Source organism: Oenanthe melanoleuca, chromosome 3 (assembly GCF_029582105.1).
Source record: "Oenanthe melanoleuca isolate GR-GAL-2019-014 chromosome 3, OMel1.0, whole genome shotgun sequence".
NCBI lineage: Eukaryota > Metazoa > Chordata > Aves > Passeriformes > Muscicapidae > Oenanthe > Oenanthe melanoleuca.
The window spans coordinates 6,461,785-6,483,338 of NC_079336.1; the positions used below are offsets into that span (position 1 = coordinate 6,461,785).

Here is a 21,554-nt window from a genome sequence, read left to right on the forward strand (position 1 = left end):
CCCAGCTCCTTCTGTTCTTAAGGTTTCTTCACATATGTATCATCCTGAAGGAAAACTCTTCTCCAGTTCACCAATGATGGTTCTGAGCTGGAGTGATGGCCATGTCTTTGTGCTGCTGTTACAGTGCTGGCTTTAGAAAGGATCTGTGACTATGTGAAGTAAATTCATTAGGCATAATACAATATACCAGATTTTCTCTTTCTCATTTGTTTCTGGTGGAATTTTTAATACTTCTTGTCTCTTCCTTCCTTGCTTGCTCTGGTGTATGATGTCCTGCCCATCTCAGTGTAATAAACCTTTGGGAGTGTGGAGCTAGTCAGAAGGACCAAGGCAGACATGACTGAAAACTACACTGTCAATTGGAATTAAAAATCAATATTAAGCACAGGGAGCAACAGGCTAATATTCCATTCTATGCATAAATTGCATTCCATCTGCAAATGATAGATTTGTTCTGCATTGCCTGTACTCCTTGTCTGGAGTGCAGGAGTTAAGGAGCCACATTTGGCACAGGTGAGGAACTGTGGCAAGGAGGAAATGATGTTTGGTCATGATGAGGAGCAGCCAAGGAGGTCTGAGCATGTACATCCTAGTTCTCATTCCAGTTCTCATTCCAGTTCTTCCAACACTCTTCTGTTGCTACTTAACCCAACTGCTCAAAGCAAATCTTGCAAGAATTTGCCAGCTGGGTTGTAGTATAGTGTGCCTTTAATCATCACACTGGTAATTATTTTTAATTCAAAAGTAAATCTAACTCCTACTTAAGTCCTGCTTTCACTTCATGTGGGCTTTTTTCATGTTTTGTTAGGCAGCACCTGATCAAAGCCGAGACATCATTGCTTCTGTTCAGTGCATCTTGGACAGAGAAAATTTTGTGAGGGTAAGAAGTGTTACATCTTTTCTCAATTGCTATGTGCTTTCCTGCATGTCAATATTTTTAGTTCCTAAACAGTGATTCATGAGAAAATGTTAATTGCCTGTATGAATTCTTGAAAAACTAATTTAGAGTTATGAGCGTCTCATCTTTTCAATCTCCTCAGGATAAACCCTAATTGTGAATTCCAGATGATTTGAACTGCCCGTTAGCACCTAATATTTGTCCTGTGGGTGTGGTAATTGGTGACAGTGGTGCTGTGAGCAAAGGGCAGGAGGGCTGCTCTGATCTGTTCCAGCAAATTGCCAGTGCTGCAGGGAAGGTCCTGCTGCCTGCCTTGCAGAGCCTGGTGCTTGCAGGCCCCTGCTCTGCAGGGATTTCAGCTCAGTAACCTGACGGGAGTATCAGTCATTTTCTGCCAATCTTGCACCACAGCTTCAAAAATTAAGAGTCTGAATGTCAGAGCTCTTGAAAGGGCAAGCTTGGAAACGAATGGTGGGAAGTGGAGAGAGGGAGGAGCAGAAGGAAGGGGTGTAAAACAGAGCAGTGAGCAGTCAGGTCAGCCAAGCTGCAAGCCTTCACCTCTGGAATCTTTACTGTCATCAGCCAATAGTTTATACGGTTTTTATTTTCCATGTCTTACTTAAGGAGGTGGACAGATATTTGAGGCACAGTGATTTCCTTAATCTGAGAAAGAAAGAGCTTCTCTACAAAAAATATCTTGAGGATGTTTCAGAGCCATTTTTGCAGAAAATGAAGGACCGAATGGACAGCAAGTCAGAGGAAGAAGTGCAGAAAAGGAGACAAGAACAATTATCTCAATATTTAAACTACTGTACAAAGAAGGTATCAATGAGAAGCACATTTCTGTCATGGAAAGGGTTGTATTTAGAGGGTTGTGACAAAATCAGGGGTTTTGCTGTTATTTCCTGTTGGTTAAGCAACCTGGAGTTCATCTACACCTTGCTTGTTACTTACTTTTCTCAAGGACCTCAGCAATGGTGATATTACAACTGTGTGCATTCACCAGCTGTGAACAGCAGCATTGCTTGGTGCAGTGAACATGTACTGGGGTCTCAGTATGGTGAGACACCCTATTGAGATGTGTTTCCCTCCATGGGCTGGACCATTTAGTGGGAAAACCTTGAGCTCAGTCAGCTGAAACCAAAGGCTTGAGTGAGCAGGGTGTGGGCTGCACTCTCATGTCTCAGGAGTTCAGCTACAGTGGTACTGCAACTTTATTGGCAGAGCATAAGTGAAATAATTTTGTGGTTTTGGATGCTACTGATCAAGCCTCATAAAAGAAAAAATATGGTAACAGGGAGATAGAAACAATTGTGTTAAGTCTGCATGCAGGTAATGGACCCAACTCATGGATTTTGTAATTCTGTATGTTTCAGTATTCACAAAAATTGCAAATTGCAGTCACTGTAGAAAATACTTGTTAGTTTTCTTCGTTTTGCTCTTAATTTCACATCGATCTTGAATATCAGATCAAACAACTAAACTTTTTGTATCTCAGCAATGAAAAAAAAAAAGAGAAAAATAAAAGCAGCTATGTAATCTACCACAAAAAAATACTTTATGGGAGCAGGCAGTTGTTGTCAGTGGAAACCACTGCACAGTGAGACTGTAAACAAGCTACTCATCCAGAAATGAAAATATCATGGGAGCTGTGTTGTTTTAAAGAGACCAAACTATCTTTTTCAAAGGCCTGATGTGACAGACCCATGCATTTAAACTGCATGGAATGACAAAGAACTGAACTAGTCCTACTGCTGAAGTCCTGGGATTTAGGCTGTGTTTGGTGTACTGTACCTATCTGGGTCTGCATCAGTCCATCTTGCAAGCTGCAAGTCAGGAATTTGCTGTGTGCCCTTCAGAGGCAGTGGCTGATGTACTGGGATGTGTCCTGCTTGAAGGGGAGCACCAGCATATGGTCGGCATCTACCTTTCCTCTTTGCTCTGTGGTGTCAGCTCTGTCACCAGCATGTCTGAAGAGCAGGCTGAGGCCCTTCATATTTACAGACAGTTTACTTGCATAAGTTTGCATTAACTGTGGCAGCATATGATAAATTTTGCAGAATTGAGACACCTGTGTGGGTTAGTTAATGTGGTTAATTCTGGATGTGTTTTCCCTTCCCTCCCTTCTTTTTGCCCATTTTCTTTTACTCTCTTCCCTGCTGTCAGGCTTCTCCTTCACCTGTGGCAGCATTGTTGGTGCGATGGAGCTATGGTCTGGACAGCTTTATTCCAATGTGTAGATGGAAAAGCCAGCTCATGAACCCAGGCTTGGAGCTGGCATCTTGCAGATCAGTGACCTGTCTAAGGCTGTGGCTAGTGAGGGCTCACTCACTCCTGTTTTTCCTTTTCTTTTTAATATCTGTTTTGCTGAAATGATAAATATTTTGAGTTGTAAAGGACCCAGAAGGATCACCTAGTCCAACTTTAAAGTGAGTGGCCCATTCTGGGATCAAACACACAACCTTGGTGTTACTAGCACCATGCTCTGACCAATGAGCCAATCTCAGGGTTTCCTTCTCTAGAAAACATTTTCAATGAAAAAAAATTTCCATTGTCTTGGCTGTCTTAGTTAAGGTTAGCATTTTAGCCTGCAATTATTTCTGGATGCTTCATGAAATCATTTATTATATATTTATGCCTGTGATAAATTAAAATGGATGAAGGAATTTCCCTGTTACAGTTCAGTCACTTTCTTTCTGAGGTGCAGTGTATGAAAATTTGGGAATTCTTTTTTCAACCACCTCTGGTGCTGTGTATGCTATACCTGGCTTTGTCCCACCCTGACTGGATGCTTTCTCTGCTGTAACTACCAACAACTTCTGAGACTTGACCCAGTACCTGCTTCTCCCACAGGGCTACGTGTTTTTGGACGATTATGACCCATCAGAGTACGATCCATTCTTCCAGAAGAGGGGCATAGACTGCTGGAAGGTATGAGAAGGTTTGGAGTCCCACTTTGACCAGCAGGAAGTTAACAGAGTGTGCTCCTGATGTGCTGCTGGGGGGCTGCTCTAGAGGAGCACAGTTTTACTAACTCACTCCTACTGCATTTCACCCTGAGTGGTGTTTGAACATGGTTTTCACCAATCTGGATCTATACTAAGCCCAGTTTTTGAGGCACTGTAGCAATGGCAGGGGGAGGTTTGTTTTCCTCATTTCAAATCCTTTGTACAGCACAAGGGGTGTCCTGTCTAAGGAGGGTTGGAGAGTTCCCAGGCAAGCTCAGTGCGTGCTGTGTAAAAGGAAACAATCTGACAGCTCAGCTGATCATTACAGAAGCATGGCAACAGTTTTTCCTTCTCTTTAAAGGATGAAAGTCATCAACTAGCATAATGACAGAGTGAGCCAATGATGTCACCTGTCCTCCAGCTGACCACAGCAGCAAGCACAGCCATCAAAGGTACCCTTTACAAAACAGGTTACATGCACTGCCAAAGCAAGTGAGAAGAGGCCGGGTCTTTGGGCAAACTGCAATAAACTTACTGTCTTAAACTTGTAGTTCTGAGATGTTGCTACCCAGCAGGCAAAGAAATGTCTGAGATGCTGCTCCTCCTCTTGCCAGATCCAATTCAATGCTCTACAGGCCAAAACCTGTTATTTTAGGAGGTTTAACTTGGGCTGAGCTCAATAAAGACAGCGCTGGTGTTCTCTCCTGGAGATAGTGTCCAAGCAGTAAATCAAACTTTTAACATACATCATAGGTGTTTTGAGAAGGTAGGAAGAGGAGATGGGAAGTGGTGCATGAAACATCTGGTGCTTTTTGGAGAGTTAGTGCTGAGCAGCAGCTGCTGCCAGTGCCCTCAAACCTGTCCCTCTCCTGTGCCAGTGCAGTCCCACCTCCCTGCTGGTGTGGCTGCTCAGCAGCTCTGGGCTCAAAGCCTGGAAACTGAATTTTCTCTGTTCTCCAAACTCCCATTGTACAGACACAATCTCTCAAGAGATGCCAAGAATTGAGTTTTATTTAGGATTAGAAATACTGAACCACAGAAAACTGTTAAATGGAACAGAGTTTGACTCAGTAACAGGAGGGTGTACAGATGGTGACTGGTGGGAAACTGCCAGACTTCAGGAGGAATTTCTGCACCCGTGGAAAACAAGGGCACGGGCTGCTCAGAACTGCATGCAGTGCTTCTGCAACAAAGCACTTTAAAGGAGGCAGTAAATAGTTACAAGGTATCAAATATTTATAAACAAACTTCCTTTTCTTTTTTAAACCTTCCTGATTTGGTGCCAAGAGAAAGTTTTTGCTTTCAACCACTTCATTTTACAATTTTATATTGGGGTGAAGTTCCCCAGAGCAAATCCTTTAAACTTGTAATAAACTTTCCTTGAACAAATCCTATAAGTTTTTCTCATTATTTCACATTCCCCTTTACAATAAAATATACTTTTTAAAAATCACTATGCATCAATAAACATCTGTAGACAAATTAATAAACTTATATTTTACTCTCTATATACATGTTGGCAATGTCAAAACTTCAAGATTCACATGGAGGTCTGCAAGACCAAGGAAATGTACACAAATAACTTATATTTAGGAAAAAAAACCCAAAGAGCTGAAGAGTATTTTGCCACATTGTTGTGGGTCACAGTATTTAAAATATTTTTTTTCTAATTATTCTTCACAACCACATTGTCTCAGCAGAGAATGATAAACCAGAATGATAAAGCAGAAAGAAAAATCAAGTAGCAGTTACTGATTCCAGTGCAGAACTAAAGTCAAGTAAAGAAATACAATTGATTCTTAAAAGAATATACAATATATTGGAGACTTCTCAAGTGCTAAGGCTTCTTCAGCATTTAACCGTTAAAACTATCATCCTGAGATGGGAAAATTCCAGTGGATATCACTTTTAAGATTTCAAATGGAATGATTCTAGTGCTGAGCTTAAACCATTCCTCAGTCTGTCTGTCAGACTAAGTGGTAAAATATACAAACAGCTTGGTGCCACATTTCTATATAATACTTTTTATGGCCCTGAAAATGGAAACATTGGCATCCAAACCCAAGATATTCCAACATAATAAAAAGGCACTGACCTATAGTACTGTATTTACAGTAACATTTGTATTTGCATAGATCAACAACAACTCGGAACACTGCAAGGAACTAAGCACAACCAAGAACTAAGAGGAAATACAAAAGCAGCAGGAATTCTTGCTTAGTAACCAGCGTGGGACAAGGAACCTTTCACCAAAAGATGTTCAGACTGTCAGCTTCAGTTGTCCTTCATAAATTAAAAAAAAGCGTTCTTAGGGGAGTGTTTTTTGATCAAAGAGCTGCAGGTCAAAGCGCACCCACACTTCTCCTGTTGGAACTTCATGCAGCAGTAAATGTTTAGTTGTGGGGCCTTTGGTCTCTTGTTCTGTTCTGATTTTTGCTACTGGAACTTCAGTGCGACCCAAAAAATCTGTTGGGCAAATGAATAAGAAATTTCATTAGGCAAAGGTATTGACCTTAGAACCTCTGAGTGAGTCAGGTTAATGCAACGCTGTGGGGTACAAGCTCAGTTCCAGAGCACTGCTCCCAGGCTTTCAGTTGGACTGGACCCCAGCCCTGTGTAAACCAGCCAGCAGTGACAAAAAAGGGCCTTGTTAGAAGAGAACAATGCTGTGGAACTAGGATGTCACAGTTTGAGTTAAGGGCTTTAAAAATACTTTTAGAAAATGGCTTTTCAGGAACACAATTTGAAGTGTTCTTCAGTTTCAGAGCTAGCTGGTCAGTTAGGTGATGGAACTTGTTTACAAATCAGCTGAGGTGCTCAAAGACAATAAAAAAATCAACTGTTTTGGCTCCTCCAACTTTTAATTACGTCTATATATCATGCTTTTCACAAGAACAATGACCTTCAACAATTACTGCTACTAGTAGGTTTACAGTCCTATTCAGAAATCACACACCTTCTGTGTGGCTATTTCTTACATGGCATCTTTGTGTGTGTGTGCAATAAAAGGTTCACCATGGACTGAAAAACAAGACTCAGCTGTCCAGCTGGGAAAAGCAGCCAGCCAAACTTATATTAACTCATAGGAGAAAAGACTCAGCTATGGTTACACACAAGGCATCTCAGGTCAAGGCAGTTCCCTGCAAATTTGCAATAATTGATTGTGTGTCACAGCCCTGAAAAAGCACTTAACTTGTTAGAGGATATGAGAAGCAACTGACTGCCAAAAATGTGCTCAATTTCCAAGCAACAAGAAAGCTGATGAAAATATTACTCAGGACCTTTTCTCTGAGCACCAATTGTGAGTCAAACTTCTCACTTTCAACTTGTCTGTCTCCTCAGTCTGACAAGAAAATAATTCTGTGTCTGATACAAAAGCCAGACGGGGATCAAATCTGACTGCCTAGAGTTACTGGCTCTGGAAGGCTATTGAACATCCTGAGTACTGAGACATTGTTTTCACTGAGCATTGCTCAGGCAGCAGTCAGACCTACAGGCTCTTGAAACTGCTGCTGAGGAACTGGGTACCTCAGCTAACAAAAAAGCATTCTTTGCCTAAATATTCACACTTACCATCAGGTGAGAACTGATCCCTGTCAAACATGGTGATACACAGGACATCCTGATACAGATCCTTGATGAAGAACTGGCAGTTGAAGTTCCACTTGGGGTTCAGGGTGTCCTGCAGGGTCCTGGTAGTGTAGCTCTGTGAGCCCATGCTGATCTCACAGTAGGGATTGCTCTTCCCTAAAGACAGAACAGGGAGTGAAACCCCTCTGCAGTGCAGAACTGCCCCCTCCATCTTCAGCCTGCTTGGACACACATCAGTGCTGCTGCCAGAAGATGTGGATTAGGCAATCCCTGTATCCCAGAGCACCAGAGAGCTGGTTCTTCACTTGGTCCTCTGAAGCTAAAGCATGACTATTTCATACAGAAACTGTAGACAAGCCAGAGCGTTTCCCAGCTCCTCTCAGCAAGCCTTTCCAAATGTTACAGGAATAAAAGTGCTGTGAGACTGTGTCCCTCAACTCACCATTGGGCTTACAGGCCTTCAGTTCTGTTGCTTCAATCACGTGCACCATCAAGCGTCCTATTCCTGAGGTTTTCTGTGAACGAGCTGGAACAAAGAGGTTAGAGATAGACAGATTGGATGGAACTACATGTAAGAACTGGCCATAAATCTGAAGAAGACACTGGCATCTTCCAGGAAATGCTCTGCCCCTGTATCCAGGTGGATGAGAGAGAAATACAGAACTTGATGGGTACCTTGATAAGCCTTTTCACGTTTCTTCTTCTCCGTTTCAATGTATTGCTCTGATGCTGCTTTGATTTTCTGGACCCAGGCAGTCCTGCAAAGAGCAATCCCTACAGTCAGGGTCATCCCACAGGCAGCAAAATCTTCAGTGACTCAGCCCCACTCTCTTTCTCCATTCCCCCCTCCCCACGTGTTAGAGGCATCACAAATCAAGTCAGTTCATGACTAAAGTGATGGAGTTTTTGGATTTGATCTTATGCCACATTCCAAACAGCCTAAATAAATGGGCATGGAGATGCTGTTTTATTAAAAACTGCTGGGTCACATTAAAGATTGCCCAGGACTGGGGAAGAGTCCTACAGGATGCTGGATTCTGCAGCTCTAAACTGTTCTTTGATACAACTGAAATATTAAGGAGCAGCAGATGTGGCTGGATGCCACTGCAAGAGCTGCTGCAGAAGCACAGCAAAATCAGAGAAAGCTTCTCATTCAAATGAGAGTCAAGTGAGTTTATTTCCTGACCAAGAGATAGCTCTGTTCCTGAGCTCAGAGCCCCTGAGATCACTGGAAACACAGCCTGCCAGTATCAATGAACAAGTTTAAGCTCAGATTTGCATTTTTCACTACTCACCGCTCGTTAATGTTGTCAGTTCTAAGAGTGTAAACTCTGTCAATGTGTGATATGTGAAAAACTGGCTCATCACTTGAAGGGTCTGTGGGCAGCTTCACGAGGACTTCGTTAAGGAAAACCGGCTGAAAGAAAAGCAAATGTCACTGTGACAGCACCACCCTGTGACAATAGGCAGAAACTCTATAAGCATGTTTAAATACACTGTTTTACTGTAGGGAAAATGAAAGTCATAGGACACAGGACAAACAATGATCACCATGAAAGGATGCAAAAAAGGGCTGTGAGAAAAACTACTCTGGAGATTCACTCTGTTCTGTTTTCCTAGGAAAAGAGCTTTGTGAAAGGGGCAGGAGTATGCAAGCAGAACTGCAGCGTGGAGCTCAGAAATCCAGGAATCTCCCAGGTTCTCTGTGGGAAAGCAGCCCTGATACATAAACTTATATCTCCAGTTTCAGAATCTTGAGAACACACACTTTGTGGGCATAGAGACTAAAATTTTGCACCTTCTACTGTTTTCTGAAGAACAGGAATTTTCTTATGGATGCAGGAACCTGTGCAAATTGAAGTCAAGGCTCCTGCTTCTGAACATCCCACTCAGCTGTTCAGGTGTGATGCTACTTCTGCCCTTTCCCCCACAGTGGATCAAAGTGTTTATTAAACCAAGGTGCAGAAGTCTGTCCTTTATTTGGGTACTAAGCCAATGTCATTTGTGCAAGTTGTCTGCCAGAAGTGCCCATGTGACAGCAAAAGGGGCCACACAGCTAATCCCAGTGGGAGAGCAGCATTCCTCATGAGAAGCCAGGACCCACTCTACCAACACGACCATAGAACACCTTGACTCACTCACCATTTTGTACATTTTGAACTGGGAGTTGGATTTGGGGCTGAAGAGCTTATCAGATCCAGAAGACACAAACTGTTTAACCATGTAGGTGAGCAGCAGGAAGTCATTGAAAAGGAATCCATACAGCTCCTTACTGCTCTTGGCCTTGTACAGCTTCCCACTGTGCAGGAGCTTCCGTGGTCCCAAGCAGTTTGTGAGGGAGTTGAACACGGGTTGCTGGGAAGAGACAAAATTCATTAGCAGCAGCAAGTCTGTGCAGACATGAGCTCCTGCTCCTATTCATGGTGAAGACTGACCAAGCTGCTGAAAATTCTTCACTTTTGTTTAATGAATTCCATTATAAATGAAGAGAAGGGAACTGTTCTGCTAAACTCCCACCTCAGAGGAGATATAAGCTTTACCAAAAACACACAGAGGGATGACCAGATGGCCACTTCTGTGTTGCCCAGAAGCTGTGTTTAAGAAGAGGCTGCACAGGCTGCAGTCAGGTCACCTCTCACAGATGATCAGGTGATGGAACAGGACAGACCTTCTGGGTCTGTCAAGCCCTGGTTCCTTATGCAGTGGAGAACTGTCACACACACCTCAGTCTGAAGGCTGTCCTGAAAGGTACAGGAGCCTGAATACCACATATCCCTGAGGATCTGGCACTGAGGACTGCTGTTCCCTTCCTGCTTGAAGGAAAACCCTGGGAAACAAACACTAAGTGAAATCCTCCTTAGTAATGCCTGACTTAGCCCAGTGGCAGCATGATCAGGAGTTCAGAGAGATGAGTTATTTCTGTCTGTTTAATGGTCTAAATGGTACGGTTTTAAAGCTGATAAATCAAGATTTCTCTGCCACTATAGTCATGCAAAAACAATGGTTCATCACATTATGGCTGTGAGTAGAATTCAGTAAAAGCTTCCCTGCCTAGAGCTCAGCAGTGGATCCTGTTCCAATGGAGGATGTGAGCAAGGACTCCCATTCCCTCCCCAGCTTGCTCAAATGACTGACAAGCCCCAGCCCTGCAGAGCATCAGTGCAGGTACCTCAGCAAGGCCTTCACACTGGACATGGGCCTGGATCCATTCCAGCCTGTCCGAGTTCTCCTTCTCACGCACGCCCTCGTTCACCTGGGAGCACAACTCCTCCGCACGCTCCAGGGCGAGCCGCAGGTTACTGTGGTCCGGGTGGTTCTCTGGAGTGTTCTCTAGAATCTGGAGTGTATCACAGAGGGGAGAAAACAAAGAGGTAAGCACAGGTGCCTGTCAGAGAAATCCCCATAAAGGGACAAACCTTTATCTTGGCTTTTGCTGTGGAGATCAAACTCAAAGCATTCACCTACAAAACCTCACTTGGGGTACTCACACTCTTTATGAGCAGAGGGTAGCGTGTTATCCTTTGCATGGGTTTCAGGAGGAAGCTGGAGAGGGGCATTCCTTTGCAGCGAGGGTCCAGAGCAAGTTTCTGTGGTGCAACCCAGAGATTTAGCAGAGACATTGCATTAGTCATCAGAAAACAGTTGCATTACTGGCACTGAATACTGAAAATTCTCTGGTCAGATTCATTTTTCCAGGCATTCCAAGAGATCTTGGATTTTTTCAGTGAGCAAACACTACTTGTATCTAGAACAAACAGGAAAGCTGGCAGTGTCACTGCACCCAGATGCTTTGACAGCATGAATCACAGGGTCATTGTTCATGCGGAATCCTTACATTCAAAACTGTTCCAGCTTTTATTTTGACACCACAGGCTCCACTCAGGTTGAAAAAGAACAAAGCAATCAAAGAAACAAATGCCTGATGTCAACTGTTCTGGCAATTTTCCTTTTATGGCCTAAGTAAATTAGCTAGAGAGAAAGACAGTGTTATAAATAAAGAGCACACACAGTGTTAGCCATGGTCACCATGTAAATACACCTTGGAAGCTTCTTAGCTATTTTTGCAGGATTTTACTCTTCTGGGTTATTTTGATGTGGTTGATGCTGGTTAGATGGGCTCCTGTCATTGAGGAAGGGAGAAGGCACAAAAGCTACTGAATCAGATACCTTTAGGTAGTCTTTGAAATCAGCATCTTCATCAGTTTTCTGCTGCAGCAGGGAGGCTCCGTTGAGCTGGCAGCTGCAGAAGCGAATGTAGGCCTGCATGTGGGACAGCTCAGCTGCCAGGATGTCCCCGATCATCTGCACCGGCATCTTCTCGCCCCCGGTTTTCTTACGCACCCGCAAGGCTCTGCGGGCGAGGAAAGAGATCACCATCCAACTTTGCTGCCCAGCCTGTGAGCCCTTACACAGCCACCTCTGACGGATACAAACCTGGCAGGTGAATTTCCTTACACAGCACAGGCACTGCCAGGAGTGCTGGAGTCCTGCCTGAAACCCCAGGACGTCACTGACACAACACCCGGAGCTGAACAATCTCCCTAAAGGGGCCTGCGAGACTGGGACTCTCCTTTGAGGTTTCTGGGACAACCAGAATCAATCTCTACATTCAACCAGCATCCCGTTCAGTGAATTACTAGCCACTGTATCTTTCTAAAAATTATTTTTAGAGAATAAAAGGTTGCTTTGTAGAAAACTGGGAAGAAAAGTACCCATGCATATACTTTTGTGTAAGGTCCGTTTCTAAGGTATTACAGCAAATGTACATCTGTTCTTGCTGTTTATTTCCCCCTCTCTCTTATTCTCCTTTTGAAACAATCAGACTGCATTTAGCTGTTCTGAATGCAAGCATGCACAGGAAATAATCAGCAAGGACAGAATATTGACTGTAAACCCAGCAAACTTCCTGGGGAAAGAAATGACAGAATAATGAAAAGAAAAACACAAGGCTTCAGGTAAGTACTCACTTCAGTAACTTTGTATTTGACATGATGAGCTCCTTCCAGTTAACAAAGATCAGCCCCATTTCTCCTTCTGTGAGACAGCCTGAATCAGCCATTGGTTTTTGGAAAACCTGCAGCCAAAAAAAGAGCAATTTTCCAGAGAACAGAAACAAGGGCTCTTGCTTAGCCCAGCAGTGACTTTTTTTGAATGCTCAGTGTCTAATTTCTCAGCAGTTAAAAGCAATTCCTTACTAGCACTTGTGACAGCTGTTTCCCCTAGCGTGTGACCCCATTCAGACACTGGCCATCAGCACTTGCAAAGTGAGGACAAGCACTGGGACCTGCAGGCTGACAGCTCAGCAGAAGAGCACTCCTGTGATTTCAGAGTCAATCACTGTACAAATGACACTCAGGCACTGCTCCTCTCCCCTGACCCAGAGCACTCAGGGTCACCCTGTGTGCAGAACCACAGCTGCTCTCAGGGGCCCTCAGCACCTCATCTCTGGGAGCACAGCACCCCTATGACACAACTATTTAACATCTGCCACACTTCACCACAACATTGTTTTATACAGAGAGGTCAAACTATAAAGAGCACTTAATGCTTGCCCATCCCTGCCCTGCTGAGGGAGGTGGTCTTGCTTCCAGAAATAAAACTGGGAAGAAGGCACAGGATAAGCTTTTATGGTGATCCTACAGCTCTGTGCAGCTTTGCTTGACATCTGGCCCCAGCCCATCATCTTTTCACTGAGCCTGAACATCTAAGAACAGGATTTGGAAAACAGAAAGGTCTTTGTAAGCTGATAGGTTTCACAAAGTGGTGCTTTTGCCTGGTGAGCAACCACATACTACTCACTGGAAAGGGAGGTGCCCACACACCTTTCTTCCTCCATCATCTCACAATTCATAAGAATCCCCTTTACTGTTATATTATTCAGTATAGAGATGCTGTTTTTCCAAATGCATTTTGACATCCAAGACATCTCACCTCTATGACGAGCTGCAGATCATCCATGTACCTTTCTTCTGTTTGAATGAGCTCGTGAATGTAGCCCTGCCTTTTCCTCTCCATGGGCTGCATGGTGTCAAGGCTCTGGAGATCAGCACACCCTGCAGGAGGTAAGTCAGGCGTTTAGATCCCACTCAAGGCATCAAAACTGATAAATTAACAAAATTGCACCAGCATTCAGCAGCCTATGGATCAGACTATACAGGCACTGGTAAACCCTCTCTGCAGCAGCAGTGGGTTTCAAAATCAAGTGATATAGCAATCAACCCCCTCCCTTCTTTGTGTCCCTTTTCAGTCTATCACATTTTTATTTCTTTGAACACCCCTGGCACTGTGATGCAGAATAAGAATCCCTGACTTCTTGCCACTCCATTTGTCTTCTGACTTTTCTCATCTCTTCTGCCACACTGATTCGAAACTGTGATTTGCTCTTACCTTGGGCAATGTCTTTTTAGACTTGCTGATCTTAAAGGTCTTTGCAGCCTTAATGGTTCTATGATTCTAAGTTGTCTTTTGTGAGATGAGGTCATAGAAAACATGGCTGGTCCTGACTTAGGACACTGCACTTTTAATCCCCACCTATTTCTGAAGTTCTCTGCCTTAGTTATTAATTTATGATACAAACTACCACTACAAATTTGTAAAGCTGTAACACATAACATTATAGTTGTGTAACTTCACAGCTACACAACTTCCTTTTTTTCTCAACATCAGCTAGAAATATATTGAATTATTTTTATGCATCAAGGATGAAAAATCAAAATCATGCACAGGAACACACCAACAGTCAATGACACAAACCCCAGGTTTCTGTTAGAACATGCAGACCCTGCAGCTTCACACAACTCTATCTCTACTGGATGTTAGTAAACAAGACAACAATGTTCAAACTTTAGTAACCAAACCAAAAACTGGTAAAACCAGAGTGGTGAATGTGTTTAGCTAGGTACAGGAGAGCACAGAAAGTCAATCTGATCCCTCTGTCAGCCATCACACAGCAGAGTATTGAAAAGTAGCAGGATGGGGGAAAAGGAAAAAAGGAGCAATTACAGAGCATTTGAGAACATCCATCTATCACTGGATGTGATGGCATGAGGCTGCAGTACCAGGTGAACTGTGGGCTTTGCAGGATAGCAGAAAGGACATCGCAGGCACTCAGATCCGGCAGCTCTAGAGGAACAACACTTTATGAAGGTTTACAGGAGGTGTGAAAGGCACAATGACCTACAGCAGGAAGTCTCCCTTGTCACCCTGACACTCCTGACACATAAGGATGGGACTATTCACTGCCAAGGCATAGATCTGCTCATGGGAAGGTGAGTTAGTAATAAAGTTGAGGGAAAAAAACCAAGAAACACTAAACATTAGGCTGAACTTGATGTGACAGTGGCCTAATGGGAACCTCACAGGCTCCTGAGCTTCTGGCTACACCAGCATCAAGGTGCTCTGAAAGAGCAACTGTCAGCAGAAGAGAAACTCTTGCCCAGTGAAATTTTAGGACACTATAACAAGGAAACCCTTTGAACAACACAAAGGAGTAAAACAGCAGCAAAGACAACACCAAGATTGAAAATCAGGACTTTTCAGTTCTGTTTGGCACCTAAGGAGGATCACAGATCTTAAGCTTTCTGACAAGGTATGAAAAAACATCACTTTTTTAGAAGAGATGAGGGATTGCAGCTCTTTTGATCACACAGAATGCTCCTTCTGGCCTCAGTTATCCCCAGGTCTACAACCAGGCCAAAATTAGATGAGAAAAAGGAGTAAAGTTACAGATAAAAGTGATTCCTGCTAAGTTTGATGTCTTAGTCCACTGAGATGGACTGTGGCCAATGTGCTACTTCTGGATCCCTGTATCACTCTTCAGTCTGCACAGGACTGAGTTTAAGTCACTTGGTTACTAAGACATGAAATTTTAGGATAATCCAAGGGCTTTCACAGTAACCAGGCATTAATTGTCCAGATTTGAAGTCTCACCTTTGGGCAGTCCCTTTCCTACTGCAAGGTGCACTCCTGTGACAGAAGCAGGGATGGACTGAAGCTCCTGTTGGCTTGTGTCCCTGCTGCTGGAACAGCCCACATGGTGGGATTTGGGTCTGTCTCATGCTGGCCACTGAAAGCTGGGGCCAAGCCTGGGAGAAAAATGGGCCTTTTTTATGCATTAAAACTGAATTGATTCATAAATTTGTTATCAGATATAAAAATGCAGTTACATTAACTAGCTCCTGTGCTAACTTTGTGTTTGGACTGTCAGCTTCTGGGATGAAGGGACGAATGCTATTTTGTATTTAGTATTTAATATAATTTTATTTAAACACTAGTGTTTACTAGTGAAAACACTCCCAATTTTGATAGGTCTGATGGTACTGGCATAAAAACACATTATGCAATCCCCACATTTGATTTTAGAGGGTGAATTCAGGCATTTGAGTCTGAAGGAAAAAACAAAAACTAAAAGGAGAATAAACCAGCCTAACGAGTGCATTTGCCAATGTTTTCCTAAGTGGCCACAGCAACTCATGGGCTCACTGGTGCTGAAAGTGTGGAGCTACATCTCTATCCCTCTCCTCCCACATTGCTGCTCCCTGCTTTCCTTGCATCAGTTCTGGCACTTATCTGACTCCCTGCTCACATGCTGGCAGCAAACAAATCCCAAGGGGGGAAAAAGAAAACAGCAATTTTCTGCTGGTTTAACAGCCAGGAATGTGCATGGAAGCAGTAAAACTGCCTTGTTTGGCAGCAGAAAGCTCTTGGCTTGGCTTCCCTCTGGTGAAGCTTCATCCCAAGCTCCCCAGGCAGCTCGGGAAGAGTAGTGGGATTTCTGGGAGTGTCTGCAGCAAGAATTGCAGCTCTGCACCTGCTCTGCTGACCAAGAGGGACACTTGCCCTCTGGAGGGGAAGCCAGCCTGCCTCTCCCACCAAGACCAGGCAATGCCAGGCTCTCAGCCAGCCTGGGGCACAGCCTGCCCAGCTCCCTCTCCAGAACATTCCCCAGAGCAAGCAGGGGGTGTCTGGAACCTTGGAAAGTCTGAGGACAGCAGAGAGACGCCTACAGTGACTGTGGTGCCCTCTGGACTAAATCCTGCTCTCTCAGCTGAGGAAGCAGCTGCCAGGGTAAAACAACCTGGAGAGTCCATAAACAGGAAATCCCAGTCTCTGGAGGGATTAAAAACCCTGAATGGATTTTAAAGTATTTAAAATTATACTTTTCAAATAAACCTGAACAAGGAGTACTTTTTCCTACTAACATAACTACCCCTGCATGAATAACTACTAAGTTTCACAGTGCAATGATGTTCTCCTCTGCAGGAGATTCAAAGCCCTGAAAAACATGGGGGGCTGGGCAGAAAACCTTCCCAATTACTGACTTTTTGGGAATGAGCACATTCAAGGGGAAGAGGGAGAGTTTCTGAAGAAAGGAAATCCTCCAATGAAAGACAGATGAGCAATACCTATCACTATTTTCCCACCAGACTTCCCCACTCAATGGACAGGGGTAAAAAGCCATTAAAAGTGACAGCTCTGAAAAGACATCTCAACCCTCCAACAGGAGCTCAGACACTCATCTGGAAGGATGTAGCTACACCAGAGGCACTGATTTTGGGTGACCCATGAAGACTACTTAGGAATAGAGATGAGGTTTAGATTTTATATTAGGAAATATTTCTTTGTGGAAAGGGTTATAAAGCATTGGAACAGGCTGCCCAGGGAAGTGGTGGAGCCACCATCCCTGGAAGTGTTAAAAAAACACATTGATATGGCACTTTAGGATGTGGTTTATTGGTGGTGAGTTAATTACTGGACTTGATCATCTTAAAGGTCTTTTCCATCCTTAATGATTCTATGATTCTATATAAACTGGTTTTTTAAAGGAAGTATCTTCATTTGTTAAGGGCTGGGTTTTTTTCAGAGGAGGAGGTTGTTTATTTGTTTTAATTGTTTCTTTGACTCTGAAGCCAGCTGACATGGCTGTGAAAAACAGGTAAGGGTTGTGAGTTTTTTTCCTGCTTCCATTTTCCCAGCCTGTCACAGAAAGGCCACATGTCCCCTTAAGGACCATGGGCTGGCATTAGCACAGTCCCTTCAGTACAGAGAGCAGCTGATGGCATCAGGGGGCACCACCACAGCCAGGTGCAGGCACACATAAGGCAAATGCACTTGGGACACACTCCTGTCACTCCTGGAGCCACCAGCAGCCTCTGAAACCCACAAAAGGAACTAATCCAAGAAATCTGCTACTGTGGAAAAGGCAGTTTCCATCAGGCCCTGGGAGAAATAATAAAAACTTTTATCCAATCTCCCCTAATCAGTAAACACCCTAACCAGTAAAACCGTGCTAGAACAGAGGAAATTTATGAATCAATTTTCAAGAGGTAAAAAGCAAAATCAAGTCACTCTATCACAGGTGACACAATGCTCATTCCAAGCTATTCAGCTGGGAAAAAAATCCTCCCCAGACGGACAAAAAAACCACAACAGACAAACTAGATCCTTTTATGTGTCCCTTTAATCAAATACATTTGCATAGTTATCTTACAACTTTGTTGAAATCCGAAGGTGAACAATTGCCTCATGCTAAGCACAGCCTGCATTCGCGTGTCTCAACAACCATCCCCACACGGGACACTCAAGCTTGGGGAGGACAGGGGGTTAAGGCAGCACACACCAGAAGGCAGCAGTTTTATTGTTCATTACACTGAAGTAGCACGACCCTGCAGCAGCTGCTGCTGCAGGCCAAGGAGTGTCGCATTCCTACCAGCAGACTTATTTACAGGTGTTTCCAACCCCGCCCAGGGGAATGACACAGGGATACAATCTGACCAAGCACTGAGATGGCAGAAATGTTCAGTGACCAGGGGCAGACCTTTCAGTTATTAGTGTGCATCTTCCTGATGGAGCTCTGTGGCTCCTGCTCCTGACTGCACCATTAACCATGTGGAGACAGCTCCCAGCCCTCACCATCACGGGCTCCTCACACACCCAGCCCTGCCTCTGGTCCCAGTGGTGGCACAGGACCTTCCTGCGTGGATCCAGCTCTGGATCAGGAACTAAGCTTGTGTCAAACCAGGCTTCTGTAGTTTGTAAGTCCATTATGCAAACCAGACAGTTACAGAAATAGCATTTTTGTACCCGTTCTTGTGCATTTACAGCACTGTTTGGTTCTCACCCCCTGTGACACCAAGGCCCCTATTTTCTGCTGGTCCACAGGAAACAACATTTAGCAAGTACCACACTGCAGGCAACAGCAGACAGCATACTTGCCTTTCCATGTTGGCTTCAGTTTTATCTTTGTGGCTCTCAGCAACATTTAGACTCAGCTCTTGCTTGGGAACCATGAGTTCAACAAAGGACTCTACTTTTCACCTTGCCCTTAGTTCCATAGCCAACCTTTTCCACCCAGATAAGGGTGATTTTACTTGACTGGCTGGGATGACCAGCTGAACTCAACTCTATGGTCTTTTATCACCAAAGGTGAGGACTGCATATAACCAGAGAAAAAGTAGCATTTTTAAAAGTAAAAGTCTGATTTAAACACAACTTCCAATAGCCACACTGCTTCATTGATAAAGAATATTATTTTTACATAATCTTGCTGTAAATACATCCTTGGCACAGTCTTTCCTTTGGATGATCCAATGTGTGTATCCAACTATTTCTGCACCACTGTGCAGGAGAGCAGAGCCCTCAGGCAGCTGTGCTGGAGCTGTGCTAGGGAGACTTTTGCAGTACAGACAAATAATGAAGGCAGGAGCTAAGTCTCTCTCAACCAGCATTATAAAGATGTGTTTTTGTTATTATTATATTTATTATTACACTTAAGAGAATTTAGAGCGTACTCAGGTAATACTGACACATGAGAAGATAGCTGTGAAAGCACAAAATGCTTCACTTCAATACTCTTCAGTTCAGACTTAGAGCCAGCAGTTTCAATAATTATCAATGTTCATACCTACACAGGGCTACCTGTGTGAAACTTTGACAACAGTACTGTAATCTCCAAATGTATCAGTAAAAAGAGAAAATTAAACAATGAGTGGAATGCCAGATGGTTTTGGAAAATTCCACGTAAGTATATCCTCAATTACCTCAGTAAGGATGTGAAGTTGTTTCTTAATTTTTTTAAACACAATTAGAAGTAATCTGGCATTCAAATAAAACGGACTGAACACTGATTGTCACTGTGGCTCAAATCCCACAGGTTAAAAGTGCCTTTTTGCCTTTTAGAAATTACATAATTTAGAAGATCACCTAATTCTTAGACTACAGTAAGTGACTGCTCGATGCCACTGGTGCAGCACAAGACATTTCAGCCTGTATTAAACAGGCTTTCCAAGAGAGAAATTCAGAGAAGGCAGTTCTGGGTGAGTAGTGTACTTTAGTAGAAACACTTAAAACGTGGTTTCAGAAGGAAATCAAGTCATTTGAAATACTCAAAGGATTATCTAGCACATTATTTGCCGACAACAACATGATTTCATTCTATAACAAAATACTGGTTCAGATAAAATACATCCAGAATAAAATCCATTTATAGTTTTCTGTAGGCACATTGCGTAGTCCGTATTGCACAGAAGATACATCTCTGAACTAAAGGGCACATATAGATTATTTGATCAAGGATATTAAATACATAACATTGGATTTTGGAGAAAGGCTTTTAAATCTCTGCAATTGGATTAACCTTTTCCTGATAGTACCTTCACAACATTCATCTATATATATATATATTTGCCTATATAGTAAACAAGCAGCTTGTTTTGTAAACATTTCTGATTGCATAAGTGACCTTTGCTGTTTCGTAACCAAGTTCAGGAAACCAACTAAATTAAATACTGTGTCTAGAGATCTCTCTTGTTGTTACAAGAGCACAGAACTATTTAATCAGAGAAGTAGTCTAGCATCAAATTAATCCTTTTATTTAAAGGGGAATCATGGTTACAAGTTCCTCCTCTCCAAACATTACAGTAAGACACTCATGCTGCACCGTATTTCCAACAGGCCAGGACTGTGGGGTGAGGAGCACAGCTCCATCCTAAACCCAAATGCTCTGCCCTCACTCCAGGCTCCCTTAGTGCCTCTCTCCTGGCAACACCTCTTCAGCAAGGTTACCTCTGCATTAGGCTGCTGCTCTGTTTACCAGGAGGAAGAGCAGCAGCTTTCAGACAGTACTTTAGAAGTCACTGCAGACCACAGCCAGAGACAAACAATTCAGTACCATGAACTATTTAATGAAGAGAAGGGGCAGGAGAAGGGCCTGGTCACACAGAGGCTGTGCAAGTACTTACTGCAGCAACTAAGCACATTTGCCAAAACTGAAAGCAAGTATGAATGATCAGAATTTAAAGGAAGGAGGCTGTTTAGGGGTAGAATGTATTGAGCCAAAACAACCTGAATTCCTGCCATAGTACTACTGTGAAGGAAGAAAAAAATTTAAAATATCCTCCACTCTATGTCTAATAGTTCTTTCCCCTATTAAAAAGGGTGTGAAAAGGTTGGATGGAGTGCACCAGATCTAACCCTTAGATCTTGCAGCACGTTTGTAATCACAGTGACTATCAGCAGCAGACAGGTAGGATTTTCTGGATGAGCCATGAAGGCCACCAATTTTAAAAGCTCAGTATGTAAGAGATTAAATCAAGTCCATTAGAACAATAATCAATGAACATTTTAATTCTGCAAAATATGTACATTACAACATTAAAAGAACACAAGTGCCCATTCAAAACAGCTCAGATAAACTGTGCAAATAGTGGGTCTTTGTGTGTCTGCAATCCCACCATGCAAACAATAACTTGATATGCATGCTAATGACTACGGTTATCAATCCAAAGGAAATACTAAAGGAAACAAGAATGAACAGCAGTGAAAGCCACACAAAGACCCACTATCCTTTCTGCTTTTACAGATCAACTGAAACTAGATTAGAAGAAAACCCACAAAAACCTAATTTCTTGATTGGATCTAACGTTCAAACGAAGCAAAAGGATTGTGTCAGACACGTGAGCAGGGCTGGCCACCCTGCCTCCACGCTAGTCAAACTTGGATAGTGGGTCTCTGAGGTGCTTTCACACTGGAAGACAACATTGGGTCCTAAAAAAAACAAAAAAAAAAAAGGAAGGATAAAATGAACATAAATTTGAAGAGTGAAACACATGAATTCTATG

At 43.2% G+C, this 21,554-nt stretch overlaps 2 protein-coding genes across 5 annotated transcripts in view; one reads left to right on the forward strand and one right to left on the reverse strand.

The window, feature by feature from the left end:
• Positions 1 to 537: 537 nt before the first annotated feature.
• On the forward strand, positions 538 to 5,229 carry FAM228B (family with sequence similarity 228 member B). The gene is made up of 5 exons (XM_056488947.1): positions 538 to 582; positions 809 to 880; positions 1,523 to 1,720; positions 3,752 to 3,829; positions 4,208 to 5,229. Exons 1-5 carry the CDS (start codon positions 538 to 540, stop codon positions 4,229 to 4,231), a joined length of 417 nt encoding a protein of 138 aa, XP_056344922.1. The 3' UTR covers positions 4,232 to 5,229.
• The window catches only part of ITSN2 (intersectin 2), a 67,445-nt gene continuing 50,722 nt past the window's right edge, over positions 4,832 to 21,554 (reverse strand). For 3 of the 4 annotated variants that reach the window (XM_056486229.1, XM_056486232.1, XM_056486230.1), the window contains 11 exons: positions 13,369 to 13,490; positions 12,405 to 12,511; positions 11,605 to 11,788; positions 10,926 to 11,024; positions 10,607 to 10,774; positions 9,580 to 9,792; positions 8,733 to 8,854; positions 8,113 to 8,195; positions 7,880 to 7,963; positions 7,420 to 7,593; positions 4,832 to 6,312 (listed from right to left, as the gene is read on the reverse strand). In XM_056486229.1, the coding sequence (XP_056342204.1) occupies positions 6,155 to 6,312; positions 7,420 to 7,593; positions 7,880 to 7,963; positions 8,113 to 8,195; positions 8,733 to 8,854; positions 9,580 to 9,792; positions 10,607 to 10,774; positions 10,926 to 11,024; positions 11,605 to 11,788; positions 12,405 to 12,511; positions 13,369 to 13,490 (1,514 nt within the window). In that variant the 3' untranslated portion in view covers positions 4,832 to 6,154. Of the gene's footprint in view, positions 6,313 to 7,419; positions 7,594 to 7,879; positions 7,964 to 8,112; positions 8,196 to 8,732; positions 8,855 to 9,579; positions 9,793 to 10,606; positions 10,775 to 10,925; positions 11,025 to 11,604; positions 11,789 to 12,404; positions 12,512 to 13,368; positions 13,491 to 17,878; positions 21,481 to 21,554 lie in introns of those variants that run through there. The other variant, XM_056486231.1, reaches the window with a different exon arrangement.